The 23,421-nt window shown below is 53.3% G+C and overlaps 1 protein-coding gene and 1 long non-coding RNA gene across 10 annotated transcripts; one reads left to right on the top strand and one right to left on the bottom strand.

The window, feature by feature from the left end:
- Nucleotides 1–74: 74 nt before the first annotated feature.
- WDR90 (WD repeat domain 90) lies at nt 75–23,408 on the bottom strand. 9 transcript variants are annotated; one of them, XR_014933936.1, is made up of 43 exons: nt 23,267–23,408; nt 22,704–22,795; nt 22,456–22,632; nt 22,090–22,228; nt 21,412–21,582; nt 21,153–21,276; nt 20,821–20,900; nt 20,576–20,676; nt 20,066–20,266; nt 19,604–19,666; nt 19,430–19,498; nt 19,189–19,299; nt 18,971–19,116; nt 18,515–18,572; nt 17,307–17,425; nt 16,919–17,080; nt 16,227–16,330; nt 15,362–15,478; nt 14,602–14,837; nt 14,026–14,165; nt 13,689–13,819; nt 13,362–13,492; nt 12,778–12,939; nt 12,315–12,443; nt 11,872–12,005; nt 11,757–11,794; nt 11,224–11,343; nt 10,658–10,834; nt 9,710–9,810; nt 8,716–8,818; nt 8,110–8,231; nt 7,588–7,747; nt 6,499–6,574; nt 6,063–6,231; nt 5,535–5,646; nt 5,080–5,251; nt 4,410–4,532; nt 4,040–4,220; nt 3,482–3,612; nt 2,766–2,909; nt 1,453–1,572; nt 802–886; nt 75–514 (listed from the first exon to the last, which is right to left on the bottom strand). XR_014933936.1 is itself a non-coding variant. In XM_085514329.1 (43 exons), exons 1-43 carry the CDS (start codon nt 23,274–23,276, stop codon nt 357–359), a joined length of 5,514 nt encoding a protein of 1,837 aa, XP_085370455.1. In that variant the 5' UTR covers nt 23,277–23,408; the 3' UTR covers nt 75–356. The 9 variants fall into 9 exon arrangements, 5 of the variants coding, with proteins under 5 accessions (XP_085370455.1, XP_085370456.1, XP_085370457.1 ...); XM_085514329.1 differs by having other exon boundaries at nt 6,499–6,689; XM_085514330.1 differs by having other exon boundaries at nt 6,499–6,689; nt 20,833–20,900.
- Nucleotides 397–11,373, top strand: LOC146758713 (uncharacterized). Its single transcript, XR_014933956.1, has 2 exons — nt 397–532; nt 10,575–11,373. It is a non-coding gene; the product is annotated as an uncharacterized LOC146758713 (long non-coding RNA).
- Nucleotides 23,409–23,421: the final 13 nt, after the last annotated feature.

The raw sequence follows: 23,421 nt of genomic DNA, 5'->3' as shown, positions 1-23,421 counted from the left end.
GCTGCGGGTGGAGAGGCGCATATAGGATGCACACACAGCGCCCCCTAGCGGTTGGAGGTGTTACACCGCAGCGCTTTGTTTTGTGTTTTTATTAGGGGGAAAAAAATGGAAAAAAAAGAGAAAATAAAGAAACAAACAAACAAAACAAAGAGCAGCAAATCACGCCATAAACAAACATCACAGCAATGTCGGAGCGTTCAACGCACCGCTGTAGGGGTTGCGGCCTAGGTGGGGGGTTGAGGCCTAGGCTGCGGCCTAGGTGGGAGGGCTGAGCCGGGGCCTAGCGTGAAGCTGCATCCCGGGATGCCCCGGCTCAGCCCCCCAACTAGGCCTCAGGCCCGGCCCGTTGTGAGGCCTCAGCCTCCCAGCAGCTCCCAGACGAGCACAGCGCTGTGCGAGGCCGTCAACAAGCGGCGGCCGGCGGGGGCGAAGCGACATAGATGGACGGCGTCGTCGTGGCCGGTGTAATCCTGGGCCAGGCCTCCAGGGCAGCGCTGTAGACGGAGGAGCCGCTCTGTGGAGACACAGCGAGGTTAGTGGCTGAGATAATGGGATGGTTCATCTGGAGGAGGCTCATGGGAGACATTATTGCACCTCTATAGGTCCTGAAAGGAGCCTAAAAGCTCCATGTTCCTGTGCCTGTTACATAGGGTTGGGTATTGAGAAGCATCTCTGCTCAGTGATGCAGTGGCACAGCTGCCCAGGGAGTGATAGGGGCAGATATTTCACTCCCAGGGCTGTTGTTCCTATGTCAACACACCTGGGGATCAAGCAGAGCCCACAGCTCTGGCTGATACTCACCACTGAAGCCGACAGCCATGAAACGTGCTGCAGGAGACAGGCTCAGTGATGTGGCAAAGTATGGCAAGGAGATCTTCTCAATGACCTGTGGTCCGGCAAGAGAAGCACACCAACATCTCAGAACAGCTGCCTAAGTGACACCTTCAGGAGGGTAAAGGGCTCCTCCGTGGGGAGGCTGACAGATGCACAACCTCTCTCCAGGCTCAAAAACCTGCCAAAGCCATCCACTTTCAAGAGGTGACACGACAATTTAGAGACTGTTAGAGTCCCACATGCAAACACCTTCCCTTCCAGGAGCAGCATCAGTGAGTGGCAGCCTGCCCAGGGGCTTGGGGCCAGAGCTGGTTTCTAAGTGAAAAGCTGCCACGCTGCCCAGCTGCTTGCTGAACCCATTTCACACCCTAAGGCTTGTATTACTTGCAGCCCTCGTTAGCAGGAGGGGATACTGCACCGGGAGCTGTCATTTGGGTCAAGAGCGGGTCCAGCTCTCCCCCTGCAGAAAGAGGGGCTCATCTGCAAGCCCCATTTATGTTGCAGGCCCTTCGAGGGAGATGGGGAGCACTGCCTCCCCTCCATCTCATTCAGTGCAGCCACACAACAGTAGAGGAGCACACACTGCCTGGGCAGGGTGTACAGGGAGGGTACAAGTACCTGTTTCTTGCGCAGGCTGTAAAACAAAGCTTCCTTCTGCATCCCAAAGCCAACATAGACCAGGGTACCGTGCTCCCAAGGGCAGAACGCAGCCAGGCTGGGCGGCAGGCTGCCAAGACCCTGGCAGGGGAAACCAAAAGGAACCAAACTGAGTCTGGCTTTTCCAGCCCAACACAGCACAGCAGGGAGCAAAGGAGAGCACAGAGCAGTACCAGCCATTGGGCTGTAGGTGTACAAGCACCAGAAAATTCCTATGATAGAGGTTGTTTTCTCCCTCTCACATTGCCATCTCAGCTGTGCTCATTGCAAAGAAACAAGGAGCAACCACACACTGCCATGGAAACCTGAAGCACATTGTTTACTGTCATGGGAGCAGGACGCACAAGGGTCCAACAGGCAGAATTTCCACCAGGGAATTATTCCTACGTGGGCTTGAAGGTTGGGCTGGATTAATGGATTCGTTTCAACACAAGCAAATAGAGCCCAAAAGATACACCATTATTATGGGATGTAAGATCAGTCCCAAATTCACCGTGGGGAAACCTGTGACAGGCTGGATGATGCCTGGGGCAGCAGGGGAGGCCCAGAAGAGCCCACCTTCCTCTTGCATGCCAATGTCATGTGCACAAGGGGCCAACTCCATGTCCTGTCCCATACAGAACCTCTCCCTTTTCTAGCAACATTGTCCTGCTCAAATCTCTGACTTTGGTCTGCAGCCAAAGCCTTCTGCAAAGTAGCAGAGACTCAGGGCTGGAGCTGGTGTGTTTGGCTCTATTAACAGTCACTGGGCTCCTGGTTCTGGATATTCACGCTCACTGGGAGTGTCAATCAGCTTGATGCTCATCGGTAGGTCTCTCTCCTGCACATCACCTGTGCTGACTCTGGGCTATGCTCAGTTTCACACAGCACAAGAATATCAGCTCTGTGAATGCAGCTTTTTCCTCTTCATGCTCACAAAGTCAGTGCTTCCCAGTGGTTAAGCAGCACCATGTGCTGCTCACACTGCCTATCAGCACCTCAAAGGTGCATGAGTGAGATATCCCACGAGAAGCAGAACCCACAAAGATCACTTTCCTAAGCAGACTCACTGTTTGTACCCAGCCTTCTCAAAGCCTCGAGGTATCCCTCCCCTCATGGGTGACTGAAACAACACACGTAAACACATTGGACTGAGCTGACAACATAGTTTCACATGAGTTTGGATGCGGTTAGGATGCTTCAGCATCCCATTTACAGACAGGGAGAGCGTGTTGAAGAGACTGGGGCTGCATGGTGCCAAGACAGGGACATGAGTGGGGAATCAGCATGCTCACCTCGGGGCTGGCAGGAGCAGGGAAGCTAAGCCAGTCGAGGAGCTCACACTTATCCTTCAGCCAGTCGGAGGCCCAAACACTGACCCGCCGGTCTGAGCTGGTAGCCAGCCACAGCTCACCTCCTTCCACCCCGAAGTCGTGGTACTATGGCAGACAAAAGCAATGTTATGGCTCTTGCAGTGCAGAAGCTTTAAAGAAAGCTGCTAGCAAGAACTGGCAGAGGGCATGACTTCATGGGAATACAAGGGATTAATGCCAGGATTAACCTCCTGGATTCTCTCATCTGAGCAGTGCTTAAAGTCGTTTATCACAATAAAATAGGACAAGGAAGCAGTGATTGCAGAGCCACCAGCAAGCTCTGGGATGAAAGCCCCAGCAGAAGAGGAGTGAGTGCCTGGCCAGAACAATACAGATTTCTTCCCTTGGACACCTCATCTGAGCATCTCCTAGGAGACTGCAGATACAGCACGTGTTCTTCACCTAAAGCAGAGGAAGACCTCCTAACTCTACAATCACCAAGAAAAACAGCTTTGCAGCCTTTTGCAGATTTTGAAGTCTGAGAGTTTAAGCAAAGTTACTGTTACAGAGGACAAAGAGACCCTCCGTGAAGAGAAATAGAAAAGAGATGCTAAAACACCCCACTGTTGGGCTAACAAGCCTTCTGCCTTCACAGAGAAACCCTACACACAGTGCTGGGACACAGAGGCAGGTCCTACCTGCTTCCTGATGCACTGCAGGACAGTGATAGCAGAGCCTTTGTGGTCAGGAAGGATGCGGATGGTCATCCCAGTGCGAGGGCTGCTGACAGCCACCATTCCATCCTTACCCCCTGATAAGATCATTTCTCCTGTGGTCAAAGGACAGAAGGGAATGGGATACTTCTCATAGAAGAGTCTGATATCATGGGACAGCAGCGTCCCAGAACACCTGAAAGACTGGGAACATCTGAATTAAGAGCTGGATAAGATAAGATGTCTCAGGGACACACACTAAATCACATCCAAACAAGAGCCAGAGCAGCCTGTAAACAGGAAGACAAAAAGGAATATCTGCTGCATCCAAGCTACTTGCTTGTATCGCTGCCAGTACATCTGCCAAAACCCATTTACCATGTGCTCTACTGACAGGTCTGCCAAAGCCCATTGGTGTGAGCTCTCCCTGGGCCCAGCTTTTTGTGCAAGTTGTTGGAGGCAAGACCTGTGCTTGGGTAACCCTGACAGAACCGAGCTGTGCTCCCCAGGCAACATCCCCACTGTTACAACAAGCAACCTCACCGTCTGTGGAGTAGGCAATTGCTGTCAGTGCAGCGGCATGGGGGTGCATTTTCAGCTCCATCTCTGTCCTGGAAATGCTGAAGACACGGATGGTGCCATCACTGTACCCTGCCACTACATGCTGGCTCTCAGCTTCCCATGCAACACTGGGGTAAGGCTTCCAGGCCAGGCACTGGCAGCTCTGCAAAGGAACCAGGGAAGAGAGATGATGACAGTGCAGACAGCAGGACTGTGCACAGCAAATGCACCACAGGCTCCACCTATGAGTATTTCTTCAGCTTCAGGTTGGCCTGTGAGGACATAGCAGTCCTTGCAGTTAGACTGCACCTTCTACCCAGACAAAAAAGACTGAAGTACCACAAAGGATTACCTGGTTCAGCACTTGAAACTGTACCACCAGTTCCATTCTGCCCAGAGACCAAACCCTCACGCTGCCATCTTCCCCACACGTGGCACAGAGAGTCTCATCAGGACTGAAGGACACTTCGGTCACCTGCAGCAAGGAGGGAGATGGGGAACAGGGGCCCTATGAATAATGCAGCCTGCAGCACATCAGCTCCTCTACCCCCCCTCCAATCCCCAGGACTTCTCTAAACATGATGCTCCACGTGTAAAGGAAAGATTGTTGCTTAATTTTTGTGCTTAGAAAAAATTCAGGGCCAACAGCTAGGCTTGCAATGGAAATCATTAAACCTAACTTCAAAGCTAAACCAGGCACTACACTACATAAATCTAAGATCTTCTGCCACCTGAAATCTTCTAGTTTAGATCTTCATGTCTCAGGCAAAGAAAACTCCCCATTATGGATGTCCAGCTAACAGTCTGCTTCCAGACATTGCAGCACTCCACAGTTAAACCTTAGTGACTCTGCCAGCTGCATTTTCCACTCCAGCAGAAAGAACCACGGCTACTCACAGGCTGAGGCTGATAAACACCTTAAGGCTGAAGCAGATGAGCATGCGAATGCATAGAGCACAGCCCCTTGGGCACAAGCATCATGCAGAACGCTGGGCAAAGTACACCATCCCTGTCCCTCAAACCTTGCTTTTGTGGCCACTGATGAGCCGGATGCTTGTGCTCTCCTTCCAGTTGATGTACCACAGTGTTCCTGCAGTGGTGCCCACAATTCCCATTTCTAAAGAGTCATCGAAGGCCATGCTGACTATCGTCCCATCCAGGGTGATCTCATGTTCCAGGACGACTGAGCTAGATCTGAAGGAAGGGAAGATCCAAGAGGGAACAGCTCAGCTGCTGGAACAGACACTGCCTCAATTAAATGCAGTTTTCAAGTATGCACAGTGATGTATTCAGAAATCAGCAATTCAGTGGGGGGCTCCTGGATGCTGAACAGTGGAGAGGAGAAGGTAAGGATGAAGAGCAGCAGCATGGCTGCAGGAAGAGCTCACACATCTGGAGCTGCCAGATGAGGATAAGAGCACCTCAGGAGCACAGCACGGGGTGGGTGCAAGCAGAGCAGATGCTGGACCTCACCTACCTGGCCTTGTGCCCCTTCAGCCTCAGCTCCTGCATGGCCCCCACTGCCCACAGGCGGATGCGCTTCGTGTTGCTGCCACTCACCAGCCTGTTGCAGCGGCACACCAACACACCTGGGAGGCAAATGGAGATACCTGTGGACACCCACCTATGAATAAACCCCACCACTCTCAGTCATTGCCCAGGGCACCAACTCATTGAGCAGACCAGGACAGCTCTGCAGCAGCCTGACACCTGCTGTTCTCATGGCCCAGAAGTGGCCCCATAACCCACTCAGCTTTAACAAGGACACCTGGATCACAGATCAACTGCCACCCAAGAAAGAAAATCCATTTTTCCAAGCACAGCTGAAATGAGAGGCAGGGAAGCTCAATGCTGCCCATTGCAAGCTTCCATTGGATTTTTACAGCCCAACACTGGTAGTATTTAGAATCATAGAATCACCAAGGTTGGAAAAGACCTCAAAGATCACCCACCTACCACCAATACTTCCCCACCACACCATGTCCCTCAGCACATTTGCACCCACCGATCTCGCCCTCATCAGCCTCCCACGTCATGAAGCAGCTGTTAGTCTCCGTGTCCCACACACAGACCTGGCCTGAGTTGGTCCCGCTGTAAAGGAGGGTGTCAGCCCCATAGCAGAGGGATGTCAGCTCCACCAGCCCTAACACTTCAGGGACAGGGGCTCTATGAACCTGCCAGGGCACATGAAACAGAAAGGTCAAAGCGAATGTGTTGTTTGGCTAAAAGGGAAGCAAACCACCTCCTCCCACCCTCAATGCATTCAGCTTGTGTATTAAATCCAACTGAATGCCACTCGTGGCCAGCATCACATTCTCACTAACAGAGATCATCAGCTCTTGCAAAACTGTGCAGGCATCTCTCTCAGCAGAGCTTGGAAAAGACGTCAGAAATACAGAAGATAGATGATGATTTCAATAGCTGATCAAACTGAGATTTACCTTGAGACTGATGTCAGCCCCGCGCTGTTCCAGCAGCCAAAACGTAAGCGCTCCCTTCCCAACGCAGGCCATTTCTCTGTGAGAAAAAGGACTAAAAGCCATGTCATGGACTGGCTTGGAGATACGAGTCGATGACAGGAGTTCATAAGTGTAGGTACTCCACAGAGCAATGGTCTGATCATTGTAGTCCCCTAGGTAGAACATGAAAGACAGTAGAAGGAAGGAAGCAACCTGATGGAGCTGTAGATGTCCCTATAGCAGAGGAGTTGGACTTGATGACCTTTAAAGGTCCCTTCCAACTCAACCGATTCAATGATTCTAATTCTGCAGCCTGAGTGCTTCCTTACGATGGCCATCAGCCAACGCACACATCACACTCTCATGTCATCCAGTCGTTCTCAGGCAGAGGCACATCTCACACGCTCACCAAAAGCAAAAGAAGTGCTTCAAGCAGCAGCAAAGGCTCCATGATGTAATAGGTTGGAGTATGAGCTGAGGATGAGTAAAGCTGGCCCAACGCAAGCATCCCCAGCTCTCAGCCTGCACAGCAGGTACCTCATCAGCCTTCCCCAGGCTCCACAAATCAGGGCAGACTTTCAGCTTTTTCCTTCTTTGCAGCCCAGAAAAGAGCCGGAGAAGGAGAGCTCCTCTCCCACGCTGCTCTGCAAAGAGCACAAAGCTCCCTTTCTCTGGAGCAAAGCTTGCTTTTTTTCAAGGGCAGACTCGCCAGCTCACAGTGAACGCATTGCCTGCTCCACAGGTCCTCTCCCTTACAAAACTAGAACTTACTAATTGTGTATCTGTCCTTTAAATGTCCCCTGCCTAAACAAAACAGACAGATTGAGTGTCCATCGTGTGCTGGCATCACCACCTGGCAGGAGGCTCACAGTGTGAAGCCTGGCTACTTCTGTGTGGTTCCAGCTAAGCAACAATAAGACCAGGAGAAGACATTTCCCTTTGGATTCTATATATAGCAACTGCAAACTATTTACATGGCCTTAACAAGGAGCAGTCAGCCAGAAAAAAAAGCTGTAACTGCAAGAAAAAACGACTCCTGCACCCACACCCAGCAGTTACAGGGGCACTCACCAATGGTAGCAAGGAACCTGTCATCCTGAGAGTATGCCATGGCTTGGACTTGGGTCTTGTGGTAGAAGAGATTTGCCATACAAATCCCATCCTGGGTGTTCCAGATGCAGATCTGACAATGGGAGTCTCCATCTCTCTTTCCTGAGGCAGAAGCCAGAGCCTAAAGGAATGATATGTTGTCATAGAGACCTTGGTAAGTAAATAGAGAACGTTTCATTAGTTACTGTTGGCAACTGTTTGACCCACATTTAAGTCCTGCAGCTGGTAAATGGAAATTTCTGCAAGAAAATCATCATCTGACAGGAGGAGGGAATGGTGGCATCACCCAGAGGGAGGGAGCAGCCTCACACAGCCAGCACAAGGAATAGGCTCAGAACCCACTGCTTTTATTCCCATAACCCCAGGTCTCCATGCAGAAGGAGGAAGAGACAAATGAGATTTTAGCAAGTGATATTCCTTTAGCCTGATGCCTGAGGTGATGCAGACAAAACACAGCCCTGGGCAAGCAGAAGCCTCTCCTACCTGAGCATCGTGGCTGACAGCAAGAGTAGAGATCTCTTCTACATGACCAAGCCAGTGATTCTGTGACCCTGAGTGCAGGTCTTCAACCACGATGATGCAGCCACAGGTGTAGGCGAAGAAGCCTAACACAGAATGAGCAGATGAGGTGTTTTCCTACAAAGGCTTCACATGCAGCACCCACTACAACTCACATCACAGACCAGGGAAATTATTTTTTCTAAGTAAAAGCAGACTCTTCTATACAGCCCTTCCAGCATCCTTCCTGCTGGATGAGTGTGGAGCAAGGCAAATCTCACTTCCCATAACCTAAGTAAAGCTAAGATGCTTGGCATTGCTCCAGCTTAGAGAAAGGAGTTGAGGTGGACTCTGTGGCAGCTCCCACCCTCTTCTATCCATCTGACAACTGAAGCCTGGTGCTGTCCTTATCCACTAACATTCACCAGCAATAAAGAAGTGTTACTGGGCTTTGGCAGCACGAAGAATCACCATGTTAAAGTAAAGATCCCAACCCAACAGCTCTAAGAACAGACCTCAGCTCAGTGTGTGTGTGTGCAGACAATGAGAGCTCACACTGCTCCCAGCCCTCTGGACCCCCCCCCAGCATACCTGTGTCTGGGTCCCACACCATGTTCCCTCTGCCATTCCCATTGTAGCCAATCACTGCTTTCAGCTTCAGGACTTCATTGCCACATGGAGGAGATAGGAAACTCTGCAAGAAAAATAGACACAGGCTTAAAGTAAGTAAGTAAGTAAACTTAAAGTACAGTCAGGACACACATAAGAAAAGCATGCGTGCAAGCACACGCATCAAACTCACACAACACACATAGTCATGCCAGTTCTTGCACAGTTCACATTCAGCACGTCAATGGATCAATGAGAAAACGCACACACACATACAAAAGAGAAACTGCACTAACACAGCCAGAAACAGATGCTTTCAGACAGGGCACAAAACAGGCTGGCAGCAGTTTGCCATCTGATGAGCAGCTGCTAATCCTGCTGGGCAGGAGTTTGGTGGGTTCTGCTGGGTTGATGATGTACTTCGAATAGGAACATAATGAGGGAAAAAGCACTGCCAGGTGGGGGCAGAGGAGGGAATTAAGGATGCAGGATGAACGTAGCTGTTCTCCCACCCACTGTGAACAGCACAGCTTAGGGAAAGTTTGAGTTTCTGTTTTATTATCTCTCTGTTTATTAACAGAGCAAGAGCTGTGCCTTCACTACCTTCACTACCCCCGATGGATTGCCTTCCCCAGCCTGCTTTGCCAATGCATCTGCTTGCAAATGTGTGTGTGATGAATCACGCCATTGCTCGCTTGTCTTTCACTTTCAATAGCACATGCCATTTCCATCGCCTTTGAATCAAAATTTATGCAGATTTGCTGAGCAGAAAACAAATTGAGCACAACTCACTTTCAGCTCGTCTGGAAAAGAGCTGCGTGCCGAGGAAAGAGGTGGACTAACGTTAATTAAGGGTTTCTGTTTGGACATCAGACCCGGGGGTGCATTTCACCATCAGTAACAACTCTGCAAAGCCACACAGCCCAGCCCCAAATGCCTCATCACCCCCCGACCAAGCAAACAGCACAGCTCTCACCTGGGGGAGCACAGAGGCCTTAAAGCGAGGAGTGAAATGCCGGTATGAATCTGGGCGGATGCAGCACTGGGACTTGGGACTTCTGGTCTCCTTTCTGGGTTCTGCCATATAAAGGAGAAAACAGTGCCTATGTGATGCTGCTGCCCATTGGAATGGCTTGGGATCAGCAGCTATGCTGTGGCTTGTCCTGATACTGTGTGTGTGCATACACACACACACATGGGAGAGGAAAAACTCAGCTGCAGAGCCACATGTGCTTCTGTATGACATTGCAAGGGGCTGTAGGCAAAGCAGCAGCTTTCCAGGAGCAAAGGAAGAACACTCACCCCTTTATCACCCCACTCAGCCACGTACCCAACAGCCTAAAGGCATCCATGTTGCACATATCACTGCAAAGCATAAGTCACGCAGCCAGAAAGAGGTCTCTAACCAAAGCAGCAGAGGCACAGTATTATGTTGAAGCTTTCCAGCAAATCCTGCCTGGGGCTGAGTGCTGGCAGCTGTGTGCTACTGGCAGCTTGCCACACACTGCTGGAGCTTTGAGGCTCTGCCTCTATTAATAGAGGTATTGGGAGCTTTAATTTCAGCTGGCTTTAATAGAACGTGCCACTTAGAGATGATATGGGCTCCAAGCTGAAGAGGGGCTTTTGGCACGCCTAGAAGCAGCAGCAGGGAAAGAGCCAGGCAAACAAGCAGACCTGGGGTCCAGCATGAGAATCCCTTAATGGTGACTTCCCCATCACACCTGGGACAAGGAAGGGACCCGAGGAGAACATTGCTGCCCTTTCTTTCACAACTCAGCACATCACTGGAGTTCTGCTCTGGGACTGTGCTGAATTTACAGCAATCTTTCTTTGCTTTTCAGGGACAGACCAAGCGGTCATGCAGGATACGCTCTGTGCCCCAAGGAGTCAAGGTCTGGGATAGGTGGAGATGGTCCTGAGTTACCATTTGCTGATGGTGCATGAAGCCTGCAGCTCTCCAGCCTCACTTTGGGTCTCACAACAACAAGCTCCTCTTTCCTGGCTGGCTCTGCCACAAGGACTGAGGTGTCCTTACTTCCATTCTCCACTACACCGCCAGGCAGACAGGTCTCCTCCTCTCTGTCTGACTCTGAGAAAATACCTGAAAAGAATAGCAGGACAGAACTGACTGAGTCCTCCAGGACTGCTTTACGCTCCACTGACCCACTGATTTCTGGTAGTGCTGTTCTGCTCAGTGTCACAGCCCATCTGTTAGAGTGGAGGGCAAAGCAGACATTTCCTGCTGAGTATGTCCAACAAGGTGTTTACCACTGCCTTCACAGAGCTATACCAGCAGCTCAGTGTTTGGAGTTACAGCAGCACTGAGCCCCCACACCTCCGGCTAGAGGTGTCCATGTTAGAAGGAAAGCACAGACATGATGAGGGGCTGAGGGACAGAGACAGCTCTGAGGATGCTGGAGGACTGGGCAGAGAGCCTTACCCAAAATGAGACCAACTTCCCCCCCCTTTCCTGCAAGCAATTCCTCTTACTTTGACATCCCGCTGGGTGGACAGAGCTGACGTCCAGACATGGTGGTGAGGACAACAGAGGAAGGGGAATTGTCTGCCGAGGTACATCAGACACATCCTTTAGCTTCTCAGAGCTCTTTTCTGTGAGAATAAAACGCTTTGTGTAACACCCGTCATCCCTTAAACCCTCTTCTCTTCCCGGGGCAACCAATGGTGATGGCTCCAAGCTCCTGCTCCATCATTCAAGGGAGGGATACAGAGACAGAGGCAGGAGGCCAGGGGCAGGGAGAGACAGAAGGCAAAACCTGAGCTACCTATCAAGAAACCCACTGAGCTCAGGACATCCCCTCCTTGGCAGACTCTTACTGAGAGGTGCTAGTTAACTGGAGACTGCCACTGGGACTAATTAGCCAGTTACCACCCTACTACCTGACTGTCCTACTGAGGGAAAGAACCAAAATTCATTTATCCAACCCCTACCATTTTCCCTACCAGGAAAAGCAGCTGTGGGGGAGCTGCTGTCCAGAGCAACTCAAGGCAGCAAACAAACTTACCTGCTGCCAGCAGCAGAGGGGACTCAGAGGAATGGGTCCTAGGAAGGCAACAGAAGCAGTGTTACACAGAGAGGAGCTGGAGGAAGGGGAAGCACAGAGCTAACATGGCACTTACAGGGCTGGGGGAGACTTCTGTGCAGGTACAGCTAGGAAATCCCAGAGGAAGATGGCATCTCCAACGCTGATGACGTGCCGCTGGTCTGGGGTGAAGGCCACCTGGCACACAGGCTCTGAATGGCCGATGTACACCTGGGAGAGAGAACGTTGTGAATTCCACCATCGCTCTGTCAAAGAGGACTGTGGCTGCCACACTGTGGCTCCCTGCAAGCATCCATCCATCCATCCATCCATCCATCCATCCATCCATCCATCCATCCATCCATCCTCAGGGAATGACACTTCTGTCTGCGCTCCCCAGTGGAGGATCAACACCCAGGGGTCAGCTCAAACATGTTGGCCCAAGCCACACATCTGCTGCTTTCCTCTCCAAGGATTCAGAAATGCTTTATCTGATGAATCAGGGGAACAGCAGCCTCCTTCCCTCCCCAAGTGCAGTACCTGGAAGTTGATGTTGAAGCGCATCCGGTAGTCCCACACTTTGATAACCTTGTCGCCAGCAGTGAGCAGGTACCTGGCATCCTTACTCAGCGCCAAGGAAGAACAGGACAACTTATGCACAGGGGACACCTGAGGACAGGGCACAGCACCAGCAGCATTAGCTCTCTCATTATCAACAAGTCACACACTTCTTTGGCAACAAGAAATGACAGGTCAGTCGGACAATGATAAGGAGAATGCTTTTGGCCTCTGGTGAAGTTTAAAGGAGACAGGAGATGGCAGTACAGAAAATAAGGACAAGCTCAGGCACACCCTAACCAAGATCACACTGTGACAGCCACATGCTCAGCACTCATGCTTTCCTTGGAAGCCCTCTGGATGAGCTCCTCTCTCATGCAGCCTCCTCAAGTGCCCAAGCCCCACACAAGCTGATCCCTCAGACACGACCTTCATAGTGCCCTACCTCTCGCACCAGCCGTCCTGTTTTTGCATCAAGCACAAGGATTTTGTTGGAAGATGTGGACACCAGGAGCTCTCCTTGCGACACAGGAGCAAAGCAGATTCTCACAGCAAAGTCCAAGGCCGTACTGTTCAAATCAAGGACGCTGATGTCCACCCTCAGCAGCTGGAAAACAAGAAGCTGCTGAAGAAACATCCTGGAGCAAGCACCAGGGGTGACTCAGGAACAGCTGCTGGGCAGGCACTGAGGCTGCTTTGGTGGCTCTCCTAACACAAGGCTACAGAGTCCCTCACACCCCTTCCTGTGCTCCACCTGGACATCCCACAAAGGGCTGCAGGGCAGAAGCAAGATCCCCACTGCTGCTCTTCCAATTATCTTCCTAGGGGAGAATGAAGTTGAGAAGGAGCAGCAGCCTTGATTTGGCAGTTTCCAGCTCACTGAGTGGAAAACTAAGCTGTAAGCACCTGAGCAAGCACCTGCTGCGCTGGGGAGGCCCTCTTCAATGCTCTGCCCAACTCTGGACCTATCTCACTGGTTGCAATCTATGGGGATTTTCTTCCCCAGCACTGCAGGGAGCCTGCTGGTACCTCATCCAGAGAGCAGGCCTCCATCACGGTCACAACGTACTTGGAGGGCCCCACGAAGGCCAGGAGGCGGCTGTCCTCGCTGAGCACCAAAGCATCAGGACCACTGCCAGCATCCCGGGCCACCACGTTACCTGAGGGTCACAGCAAGAGGGAGGGTGAGGAAAGGAGCAAACATCACCCCGCAGCATGCTGTGATGGTTATATGGCTGCTTATTTCAAGGAATAAACACAAATGATGCAGCTTTCTGAATGGGCTGAGCTTGGTTTGATGCCTGTGCTACTAAAAAGACCTGAGGGGTAAAATGAAAAAGGCAACCCAGAACTTACCCAGGACTCTCAGGATCCGGCTTTTCTGTGCCACACAGCTGTATAGAGCCAGAGTTCCCTGCAAACAGGAGCTGAACATGAAGTTGCCGTCTGGAGAAAAGGTGAGCCCAGCAATCCGAGTGCGGTGCTGCCTGGAAGGAGGAGGAAAAGGTGAAACAGCTGAGAGCCAAAAAAGCCACAGAAAAGAGCAGCAACATCGAGTGCAACACCATGAAGAACCCAGGGGAGCAGAATAACTGGGGACAAGCAGAGAACCCTGGCATGTCCATGCCTAGAGCAGTGCCACACCAGCCACCACGCGAGCCCTTCCTGCAGCAGTGCAGCTCTCATCACTTACTTGTGCTCTGTCAGGAGGTCGGAGGCAGTCAAGCAGAAGGTTCGCACCACGCCGCTGTCGAAGCCACAGGCGAGGATCCGCTGGGTGGGGTGGAAGGACACGGCACACGGCGTCTCATCAGCAGCCGTGAAGTCGTAGAGCTGCAGGGAAAGCACAGCATGGGCACAAAGCTGGAAGGAGCTGAATGGCCTCAGAGCTCCACCACAGTGGTCTCATAACAGAACTCTGACCATTCCTGCTTGCAACCAAAGCCCAACAAAGCCCTGAGTCTTTGGGCATTTAAACCTTTGGGAATTGTGATCTGTGTTAAAAGCAAGATTTGCAAGGTGAAGGAAAAGAAAACAAATCAGGCTATTTTGTTCAATTACACCTTCAGAAGCTAAGACCAGATTACACATTAGGCTAAGAGCCTGAGAGCTCCAAGCTCCAGAAGGATTTCTTGCCCAGGGTACAGCCCGTGCTTCAAGGGGGACACTTAAGAGCTCTTACACCACAAAGCTCTGATAACTCAGCTAAGCAGAGCCTGGGCAGACGATTAATAGACATGAGATCCCCAGCAATTCTCATCTACCCCACCTGCTGCATGGACACGAGGTCCCAAACTCGGATGCTGTTATCCCGGGACACCGTTGCCATCTGCTTCCAATCTCCCTCCACCGAGAAGGCCAAGATGGAATCCTCATGGGAGCGCATCAGGGTGCTGTAACCCCGGGACTGGATGTCCAGGTAGCCCAGGTTCCTGGCTGTGGTTGTGCACAGGACTTTGTGGCCATCAGGGCTGATGCAGACTGAGCTCACCGGCGCCTCGTGCTCTGGGGGAAGACACAGCAGTCAGCACAGCCCCATAGAAGGAGCACAGCGCCTGGGGCACAGCTGCAGAGCCAGATGCATTCGTGGGAAAGTAATGCATGCAGGAATAAACTTCCCACGTGATCTCAAGATCGAGTGCTTGCAGGTTTGAGCTCCGTGACAAATCAGTCTCTGCCCTTTCTAGCAATCCCTGGGCTCTGCCGTTACGGTGACTGTTTCAAATAGAGTGAAGAACAGCTTGACTTCTCCCCTAATTTTTCATGCATGGATGAGCTGTGGGTACAAGGGCACAGAAATCAAGATGCGCTGCCTGTTCTCCCCCAGGCCCTCCTGCCTCGTCCCTAGGAGTTACAAGAACGAGCAGGAATAAACAGTCACTCAAGTAAAACACTTCCAAGCCAGTCACCCCCCAGTGACAGCAGGTAAAAAGAGCACCCTTGTTCACAAGAGTTACTTTAGGAGACATCAGAGCTGAGGCTTTGCTTCCCAGCAGCACCATGGAGGTGGGAAAGACTGCTCTGCTCACCTGCTTCGAGGACAACAGCTGAGAAGTCCAATGGCCACAGCCGCAGGTAGCCGTCAGCTGAGCCCGTGGCACAAAGGGTTGAGGAGATGCTGATACTGTTTATAGCAATCCCAGCACCTGGAAAACCAATAAACACCATTCAGTTGTGGCAAGTTTAAGAGTCTGAGACACAAAACTTCCATCCCTGTGTCTCAGATCCTCTCTGCAGTGTCTGACAGGTAGAGAGGTGGGGAAAGCAGCTGATGTTTGGATGCCAGTATGAAGCCTCCAGTCACAGCACCAAAGGCACCATCACTGCTGCCACTGAGACACCCAGGGACATCTCTTCATCTCCAGGTTGTTTTCTCACCCATAACGCAGAAGTTCTGTGCTTCTCAAAGAAGCTCCAGGTTAATTAGCTCCATATGCCAAAGCAAAATATGCACTGAGTTTTACTATGGCAGAGCAGTGACACTTGAAAGTGAATCCTTCCTGCTGTTAAAACTAATGGATGAGCTGAAAGCTGCACCACTCTGAATGCGGCATCAAAGATTTCCCCAGACGCTTCACACAGGCCGAGTAATGAAAAAAAAAGCCTCAAATTCATCCTTTCATTGATCTGCTTCTCTTTTTCACATCGCTACATTAAGATTCTCATCAGCAAATTAAGACCCCCCGTTTCATGTTGCTAAAAGAAGCGCTTCTCTGAAAGCACGACCAGCACTGCAAACACTCCAATTCCTTCTTAGGACGACGCTTTGCTGCACTATTCACTGTGCTTAAGGGGAAAACAGCTTGCTAGCAATGAGCCAACCAACCCCAAACAAGCTTTAGCAGCTGCTTTATGCCACCAGGGCTTGGATCTATGACGCCCCTGCCCACCTACCTGCCCCATCCTGCAGCTGTGCAGGCAGCAGCAGCCGTGCGCTCCGCACACAGACGTTCTTGTAGTCCACCTCCAGGACGTGGCCACTCCTGCTGCAGACAAAGCTGGAAAGGAGAAGGATATTTGCATCGGTTCCTGAGGGTTAAGAGGAACCGTGTGGATGCACCATAGTAACAGTCCAGGTTTATGGGGTGTTACTGTGCACAAGTCCTGTAGTAACAATGCAGGTTTAGAGGGAAGGCAGGCCATAATCGGCTAGGATGGAAATCTAGGGGCCTTTCCATGAGCTATCCCACAAACCTACAGCCAAGACAGAATCATTAAGGTAGGAAAACACCTCTAAGATCACCAGGTTTAACCCCCAACCCATCCCCATGGCTCTGGAACACCCCCAGGGCTGGTGACTCCCCCACCTCCATGGGCAGCTGTGCCATTGCATCCCCATCCCTTCTGAGAAACTGTTCCTAATATCCAGCCTGATATCCAACCTGACACTCACAGCTTCTCATTTTATTATCTCCTGCCCCTTTGAAACACCCATCAGAAAACAAGCCCAAAGCTCAGCACAGACATCAGTGAGAACCCTCAGCCTGGGACACAGCCCTCAGGAAGGGCAGGGGCACTCCAAGCTTGGTCTGCTTAGAGCTGCATGTGGTAGCAGCAAAGGGGACGGGGGGAGGCTGCAGTCTTACAGCGTGCGGTCATCAGGCTCACGTGCAGCTGAATGTCCCTCCTCGAAGGCCAGGTCAGTGAACTCCAGAGCGTGGTACTCGCCCAGGTTGACAGGACAGGAGCGCAGGGCTCCGTTCCGCACTCGCCACAGCCTCACACTGTCCCGGCCACACGACACCATCCTGTAACACGAGAGATGGGGTAAGGAATGGAAAGGAACCAAACCTGGCTCCTACAAGCCCAAAGGGCAGAAGCACAGAACAGCTGGGTTGGAAGGGACCTCACAGCTCATCTGGTTCCACACTGCGGGCTGTGCCCCCCTCAGCTCAGCTGCCCAGGGCCCATCCATGACCATGGGCATCTCCAGAGATGGGCACCTGCTGCCCACACGTTTTCTTTGCAGCCTACCTGGTGTCATCAAAAAAAGCAATCTTCAAGGTCTGGATGTCCACATCTGTGTGCGCTCTGGCCAGCACCAGCACCTCTCCACCACGAGTCACCTGGGCAGTGTTCCATACCACCACCATCTGAAGGGAGACACAACAGCTGAAATATGGAAACCTTGGCAGAGGAAGAGCTTCCCAGCAGAGCAGAACAGCTGCACAGCCTGGGGACTGCTCTGGAGCTGGTATCAGAACTGAAAGAGGGAAAAACGTTCTCATGCAAAGGGCTCAGGGCAATCCAAGCAGCTCAGCAGAGCTTCATTGCAGTGTGTTTGCTTGGCAACTGCAGTGATAGTGCCTGTGGTCTCAGGGTATGCTCAGAGCCTCTCCACCTCATGCAGTGGCCCCTGCAGGTCTCTTGAGCATGGGGATGGACAGAGATCACCCAAAGCCAAGGGGACAACCAGTGAGGACAGGCAGGTAACTAAGCTCTCAGAACAGTCAGGCTGGACCCAGCACAGCCCACAGCATCACCCCAGCAGTGCTCCTGGGCAGCTCACATCCACCTCCCCAGCTGTGGGTCTCCAGCCCCCAGCCGGGCTGTGGGGCACTGCTTTATACTGGGAAAAAGCCGGAGCAATCCTGCGGCTGTTTGTTTTCTTCCTGCATGCAGTCAGCGGTGGCACAGCTAATTGCTGGGAGCTGCCAATAAGGGATTGTTGGGTGAAAACAGTTGCACTGATAAAGGCCCAAAAAACAGCTTTATTTTTGACTACTACGTGTGGGATCTGCGTCATCCTCTCGCTCCATCAGTGGGTGGCAGTTTCATCACCCAGCACCCATCCAGCACACAATGCCTGCAGTGCCCAGAACAGATGGATCAAACCCCGCATCTGTCTGCTCACCCTTCATGCTACAAAAGATGTATTTTGGGTTTCAGACCGTGCCCAATCTCCCACTTCAGTTCCCACTCCTCCACTACGTGCTTGCAGCCCTTCCAGCACAAGGTGCTGCACAAGCACGTGTCCCTCAGCCAGGCAATGCCGTGTGTTGGTTTGCAGCGATCCCCGCAGGACAGAAGGAGGATCCACCAGGCCTGGCTGACAGCTGGGAGCAAGTGAGCCCATAGCAGTGCTCTGCCTGCACAGCAGCTGCAGGGTCTGAAGGAACAGCCCTCTTACACCACTGGCTCAACAGGGCAGGAAAACACACAAAAGATATTTTATATCTCACCGTTTTGCCATGTCCATCCTTTCCAACGCCACAGAGAACGGTTCCGCTGTAGGAAAAGCTGCAAGAACAGGGGGGGGACACCTGGTGAGGGGCTGCACCTCACAGCCCAGAGCATCTCAGCTGGGAATCAAAGCAGGGAAGTGCAGGATAAAGGGAGTCGGTGAGTGCTGCAGGATGAGCTGCCACTGGCTCAGCTGTGCTGGGAGAGCTGCCAGCAGCCCCGCTGAGAAATGCAGGCAGCTGATGGGGAGATGTAATTCACCCCTGCTTTATCGCACAGCAATAGCATGGAAAAGCTGCCATGCTGCAACGCCTGCCATTCCCAATTACAGGTCCTAAATACCAACGCTGCCTGGTGATAGGGCTCAGAGTTGGGAAAGAAAACACAGAGAGCAAAGCCCACTTTCTGGGCTGCACCAGGGCTGAGGATGCATCCCCTGCAGGGCTGGCACGTACCTGAGAGACAGCACAGCCCTCAGGTGGCTCTGGAACACGGCCAGGCAGCTGCCCTTGGGGAAGTCCCATAAGCGCAGCACACCCAGGGGACCCTCCTGTGCCGAGGCCAGCAGGGAGCTGTTCCCATTGAACGCCAATGCTGACACCTGAGGGACATCAGAGCTGGGGTGGGAGCAGCCAGGAGCGACTGTGTGCCTTTGGGAGGAAACCACGTCTACCTTATCTGTGTGCCCAGTGAAGAACCTCTGCTCGCCAGTCTGAATCCACAGGGTTACTATCACTGCGTGGCAGGGATACACCACTGCAGAGCTGTTCTGAATCCACAGCGCCTGCAGGAGTGAAATGAGAGGGCAGGTGAGATGTCACTGTGATGTGACGTGGTGCTTGTCGGCCCTTTGCCCCTCTGAGAAAGCAGCACAGGGTTACAGACAAGCTCACACAGCCACCCGAGGTACCGACCCACTTGGTGCTGCAGCCTCCAAAGCCGATCACCTTCCTCAGCTTCAGGATCGGATCTGGTAAGAAGCTCTGGAAAAAAAAGACAGAGGATGATGGCAGCTCACCCACTGGGCCCCTCCAGCCCCACTTCTCAGCCCTGCATGGCACAGGGACAGCTCTGCTTTCTCTCCTTACCCTGCAGCGAGAGGTTCTCCCACTGGCTGCTCCATCTGCTGCAGGGACCTTCCTGTGCGTGCCCTGTGGGTAACAACACAAGTGACTTAGTGTCAGTGCATTCAAACCCAGCGTCCTCCTTTCAAGATACGGAGGTCGGAGTTGACAAAGAATGGACAGCCCAGAGACATCCCCAGCAATGTCAGCCCCACAGCAGTGTCAGGGCTGGGGGGGGGGGTGCCCAGGGCCTCGTGTGCTCAGCACAGTCCAGGCAGATGGAGCAAGGTGCAGGGGAGAGATGGGGTCTGCTGAACATGAGGCTCATGGGGAGCCCTGACACATGCAGGAAGCAAAAGTTCGTGTCCCGAGCATGAGACCAAAGTATCCCACCATCAAAGCCTCCAAAAGCAGGGGGAGAAAGGTAAGGACCACAACCACTCCAATGGGAAACGGGGCTGCTGCATCCTCTGCCTGCTCACTCACCTCTGAGCCTGCATGGGCAGCTCGCTCGCTCCTCTGGTGTGCGTACACATGGATGCCACCATCACTGACAGCCACAGACCGCGTGGAGTCCCCTGTGCCACGCAGCGTCCCATCCTCCTGGTCCCCACCATGCAGCACCTCTGGGGCTGCCAGGTGAACCTCAGGGATGCTTCCTGCAGCTGCAGGGCACCGGTGCGGCACCTGGGAAAGAGTAAAGCCCCCAGCACAGCTCAGCCCTCCCAGCACCCACTGCAAGGGCAGAGGCAGCAGATGGATGTCTAAAGATTACAGAGTCGTTGGCATTTTTCTTATCTCTGCTCTGTGCTACGCCAGAATGAACCATCGAGTTATTAAGTGTGGGCTTTGGGTCAACAGACCGTGCCCAGATCAGGCTGTAAATGCCAAGCAGCAGCTTATACATCTTAAATACAGAAACTAAAGGAGAAGATGTGGGAAAAACTCCCTGTAAGGTAGAACAGAGTGGCACCCTCCCATCCACGTCACACTTACAGCTTTGGGACTGGTGATCTGCTGGACGAGGGACAGCCGGTCTCGAACTGCTTTGGTGAGCATCACTGGCTGGGGCAGCTGGCCAAGGGGCTCCTCTGAGTCTAGAAAGGCATGGGCATGAACAGTAATGCAAAACCCACCTGGGTCCCCCTCTCATTGAAACTACTGCAGCAGATACACAACAGACACAACACACTTTGGATTTGCTGCCCTGAGTTTGGAGGAAGAAAGGCAAGGACTCTGACCAGCCATCCCACCTGCCACAGGACTGGAGCAGCTCCTCTGGATGGAGTCGTATGGCAAACTGGAGCCATCGGGTGGGAACCTGAGCAAAATCAGAAGGCACCACGTAACCAGGGCTCTGCACAGGGATGCAGGATCTCACAACACCCTATGCCTGGCACAGAAGCCTCCCTCCAGAGCAGGTTGAGCTCATTGCCTCCTATAAGTCTCCTGTTTTAACCACCCCCTGAGCAAATCTGTCCTTCCTTAGCCAGCTTTACCCACCCTGCCTGCCTACACCACGCACCAACCTGGCCCAGGAGAGGAGCTCTGAAGCTCTGTGTGCTGTCAGTACCTGATGTAGTCGTAGTGGTCGTGCCACCTCCCTCCCTTGGGCACTGGGAAGGCCATGTCCCGTGGCATTGGAGCAGCCCCATGGCTGGCTGGGCTGGCACGACGAGCTTCAGAGAGTGTCACGCCTGGTAGCACAGGAGAATTCAAGCTGCTCAGTCGGATGCAGTGGCCCTGCTGTACTCAGGGCTCTAAAAGCAGCTTTTAGAACTCCAGGGTACAACCAGGTTTGGTAGAAATCTCGCAGGGTCTCAGCTCCTCACCTGGCTCAAACAACAAGTCGCTCGTGCAGACGTTTTTTACCAGCAGGTTTGAGCAGAGTTTGATGCTCTTCAGGTGGCTGTACCGCCGGCTCAGGTACAGGGAGAGCACGTAGTGCAGGTCAAGCACCAGGCAGGTCCAGCGTGCGTTGGCAGGGGCTGCTCCCACCAGGTCTGCAGACAAAGAACCTTGACAGGTACAGCAAACTTTGCTCCAAGGCTCTTACAAAGCAGGAGACATGGGGTGGGTGGCACACGTGGCACGGCTGTGCCCCATCCATCCCCTCACCACTCTGTTCCTCCACCCCCACCCAGCACACACAGCCGGCTTGGGGCTGCACTGTTAGTGTGGCTGCAGCAATAGAAATGCCACCTGCTTGGAGCACAAAGCCTTCTTCCCTCGGAGCCCCAACCTCCTCAAGGTCCCTCTGAAGTGCACAGAAAGGAAAAAGCCCCAAACCTCCCTGCACCTCAAGTGAAAACTATTGCCTGCTCAATATCTCCCCCAGGCTCCACCTCTCTGATCCTAAATGGCACAAATATGAGATCAGGAAACTCGCCTCTCTCACTGCTATGAGCTGCAGGAAGGATGCTGGGCTCCCCCTCAAGCCTCCTGCACCCACACTGCTCTGCTTGGAGACCCCCCAGATGTTCTAATAACCCACTTTGGCCACCTCTTACCTCTCCTGGAAGCCCCAGCTGTCCTGTCACGCAGCGAACCCTTGGCTGTCCCACAGATGAAGGGGAACTGGAGCCACGTGGCCGTGGATTTGAACTCCTTGAACAGGTTGGAGAAGGAGACACGCACCACCTGGTTCTCCTGGGGACAGACGGGAGCACATCGCTCACCCTGCAGGTTTGGGTTGGGAGGGACCTCACAGCCCCCCCAGCTTTCCTGTATCCCCCATTAAGCACTGGATAGCAGCCCCAGCAGCCCCCAACACTGATCCCAAAGGAGCTCAGGGCTCCATCACCTCCTTAAATCCCTTCTGCAGCTCCCACCAGGTCCCGGTCACCCCACAATGCCCACCCCACATCCCCACACACCTCGGTGGCCACATCCAGATGCACCACAAAGTACTTGCGGGGCAGGGGCCGGAACAGCAGGTAGAGATAACGGCCACACAGCCCCAGGGACTGGGAGCCGGTGCGGGGCAGCTGCAGGTAGTTGCTGGTGGGGATGGAGCCCCGGATACGATACACGGTGCCCTTCAGCGTCTTGTCCTGCAGGAGCACAAGGTGATGGGGTCCTGCCGCCCACCAGGAGCAGGGGTCAGCCCAGGTACCTCGGTTACCATCACAGCGGTGACGTCCCCCTCCTTGTGTGAGCGCTTCCATTCCTCCACGCGGAAATGCTTGAAGACGTTCAGGTAGGGGCTCTGCCACGCTGCGGGGAGGCGATGAGTGGGGGGCACAACGAGCAGGGCACCGTGACATCAGCATCACCTGCCCCAGTGCTGACACCACCCCACTGCCACAGCGTCACCCCCAGCCCCATCCCAGACCCAATGCAATGCTCCCCAGCCCCATCCCGGTGCTCCAGCCTTATCCCTGTGTACCCCGTTGCCCCCAGCCCCTTCCATACTCATCTCGGTGGCTCCCATCGCCCCCAGCCCCATCCCAGCGTGTCTCCGTGTCCCTATTCCATCCCAACCCAGTCCCACTGTATTGCAGTGTCCCCATTCCCCCAGCCCTATCCCACCGCGTATTTACGTCCCCACGCCCCCCAAGCCCCAACCCAAACCCAGCCCTGTCCCAGTGCCCCCAATCCCCCCCCATCCCCATCTCACTGTCCCCATCCCATCCCGTTCCATCCCGTTCCCCCCCGGTTCCCTCCATCCCGTCCCGCCGCCGCTACCCGCCGCCATGGCTCAACCGTCCCGCGCGCCCGCAGCCAATCAGCGCCCGCACGCCGTGAGGCCACGCCCCCCATCGGGACCTCCGGCCGCCAGGGGGCGCTGTTTCCCGCAGCTCTCAGCGCGCCCACGCGTGACCGTGACCCCGCGGCGTGGG

Source organism: Coturnix japonica, chromosome 13, assembly GCF_054131305.1.
Source record: "Coturnix japonica strain WE chromosome 13, WE-NBRP24, whole genome shotgun sequence".
NCBI classification, from domain to species: domain Eukaryota; kingdom Metazoa; phylum Chordata; class Aves; order Galliformes; family Phasianidae; genus Coturnix; species Coturnix japonica.
The sequence above is the reverse complement of the archived record's forward strand: the minus strand, read 5'-3'. Positions and strand labels throughout refer to the sequence as shown.

Bases quoted from the DNA above. Each gene is read 5' to 3' on its own strand.
- WDR90 (XM_085514329.1), bottom strand. The intron at 13,493-13,688 runs GTAAGTTCTGGG...TGTGACCCTCAG, and splicing joins CCGGATCCTGAGAGTCCTGG to GTAACGTGGTGGCCCGGGAT. The intron at 5,647-6,062 runs GTGGGTGCAAAT...TTTGCCTCCCAG, and splicing joins GGCTGATGAGGGCGAGATCG to GTGTGTTGGTGTGCCGCTGC.